General features: G+C 55.4%; 1 protein-coding gene across 1 annotated transcript; it reads left to right on the top strand.

Annotated features, from left to right (window-relative positions):
* Positions 1-11: 11 nt before the first annotated feature.
* Positions 12-1,308, top strand: LOC121026481 (keratin, type I cuticular Ha1-like). The gene is made up of 2 exons (XM_040469326.1): positions 12-247; positions 892-1,308. The coding sequence occupies exons 1-2, from the start codon at positions 12-14 to the stop codon at positions 1,022-1,024; spliced, it is 369 nt and encodes a 122-aa protein (XP_040325260.1). The 3' UTR covers positions 1,025-1,308.
* Positions 1,309-1,821: the final 513 nt, after the last annotated feature.

Here is a 1,821-nt window from a genome sequence, read left to right as displayed (position 1 = left end):
TGACATTCCGTATGTTCCCCACACAGAGGGACTCCCTGGAGAACACGTTGACGGAGACCGAGGCGCGCTACAGCTCCCAGCTGAGCCAGGTGCAGTACTTGATCACCAACGTGGAGTCCCAGCTGGCCGAGATCCGGAGTGACCTGGAGCGGCAGAACCAGGAGTACCAGGTGCTGCTGGACGTGCGGGCCCGGCTGGAGTGCGAGATCAACACGTACCGGGGCCTGCTGGAGAGCGAGGATTGCAAGTGAGTGGCCAGCTGGAGGGATCCGATGAAGCCATGCTCACAGGAGCATGGTTCTCATTTGACCCCGGGCAAAGAACACACACTTTCAAAAGGAAATCATGCCTCCACCCCAGGCATGATCAAACAGAACTCAGCAAACACAATATGGCCATCATTCAAAATACAGGGAAGCACTAACTGTTTGAGGCACACACTGAAATTGTACAGCCAATTCTTTGCATTCTTCTGTGATCACACAGATATGAGATCTATGCGATTGCTCACACATTACAAGACCGTATTGCGCAGAGGGAGCATTTGCATACACTGCCTTATCTGACCTTGCAGTTGCCGCCAAGCAGGTTGGATCAGGATTCTCCCCATTCTGTAGGTGAAGAGAAGCTAAGGTGACTTTCCCAAGATCGCTAGCTAGGAATGGACAGTGTGGGGAGTCAAAGGTTCTGGAGTTTCTGTCTAGCGCTTTGGGCACTGTATGGTGGGAAGACCAGGAGGGGTCTGATAGGGAGCTTTGCAGCAGGGAAGCTTGTGGCCTTCTCTGTTATAGGTCAGGCCAAATCCCACAGGCAATTCCACTCTTGGGGTCTCTCTTGTGTGTACCACGAGCCCCCCTCAATTCACCTTTCCACATGGTTCTTTTTCTCCAGGCTGCCCTGCAACCCTTGTGCCACAACAAATGCGTGCGGATCCGCCGGGTCCTGCGTCTCTAATTCCTGCGCCCCCTGCACGCCCTGTGTCCCCCGCCCACGCTGTGGGCCCTGCAACTCCTTCATGCGCTAGAGCCCAGGGGCTACCAGAGGAGCAAGGAGGCCGGGCCCACGGTTCCAGAGCTTTGACCCGGCACTGGTTCATTCGAGAAAAAAGGGCAGAAAACACAGTTTGCGTGGCTGGAGCTGCCCCAGTAAGGCAGCCACGAAACTCACCCCACCTACTGCAGACCATTCCTTGCCCACCCTTTCCTTCATGGAGGTGTGTTCTTTCTTCACTTGCCCAGAGAATCCTCGCAAGTGCCAGGGCCTTCCCTTGTAACCTGCTAATAAACTTGATTTCCCTGGCAAAGCAGACACCTTTCTCATTGGTATTCATTTGTTTCACCGCGCCCATCACTTGAGCACTCTATAAAAAGCCACTTGAAAGTCAGGCTACATAATGGCCTGACTCTTGGAAACCAGAGCCGTTCTCTGCCTGGCGGGCAGACGGCTGGCCCGGCGCCCTGGACGCCTGGGTGAGGCAGACTGACAGGAGGGAGGGCAGGGCAGCTGCCATGAGGTGGCCCCCACCTTCCCCTGACCATTCTTGGATGTTCCCCACTCTCCTCTCGAGACTTGGATGTCTCCCAGAGCTGATTGCATCTAAATCCGAAGTGCAGAGGCAGGAGTGGGGGCTAGAAAGAGGCTCTGGAAAGTTCATCTTTTCTCAGCAGGAGGCTTCAGGTCCAGTGCTGTATGATCTGGGGGCTGGTGGCTGGAGCGTTCCAAGCAGCCTCAGGGACACCCAGCAAAGGAATGCTCTGGCTTGCCTGCCTGCCGTGTTCAGGACATCCCCCTTCTGCATAGGTGGGTCATTATCAGCCTGGG

Source organism: Herpailurus yagouaroundi, unplaced genomic scaffold, assembly GCF_014898765.1.
Source record: "Herpailurus yagouaroundi ecotype Mexico unplaced genomic scaffold, PumYag 111414, whole genome shotgun sequence".
Lineage (NCBI taxonomy): Eukaryota > Metazoa > Chordata > Mammalia > Carnivora > Felidae > Herpailurus > Herpailurus yagouaroundi.
Note: the sequence above shows the minus strand (reverse complement) of the source record. Positions and strands in the feature narration are given on the sequence as shown.

What these genes read in the sequence shown, in the direction of transcription:
- LOC121026481 (XM_040469326.1), top strand. Translation starts at nt 12, where the DNA reads ATGTTCCCCACACAGAGGGACTCCCTGGAGAACACGTTGACGGAGACC. An exon ending in CTGGAGAGCGAGGATTGCAA is followed by an intron (nt 248 to 891) that starts GTGAGTGGCCAG and finishes CTTTTTCTCCAG; the next exon opens with GCTGCCCTGCAACCCTTGTG.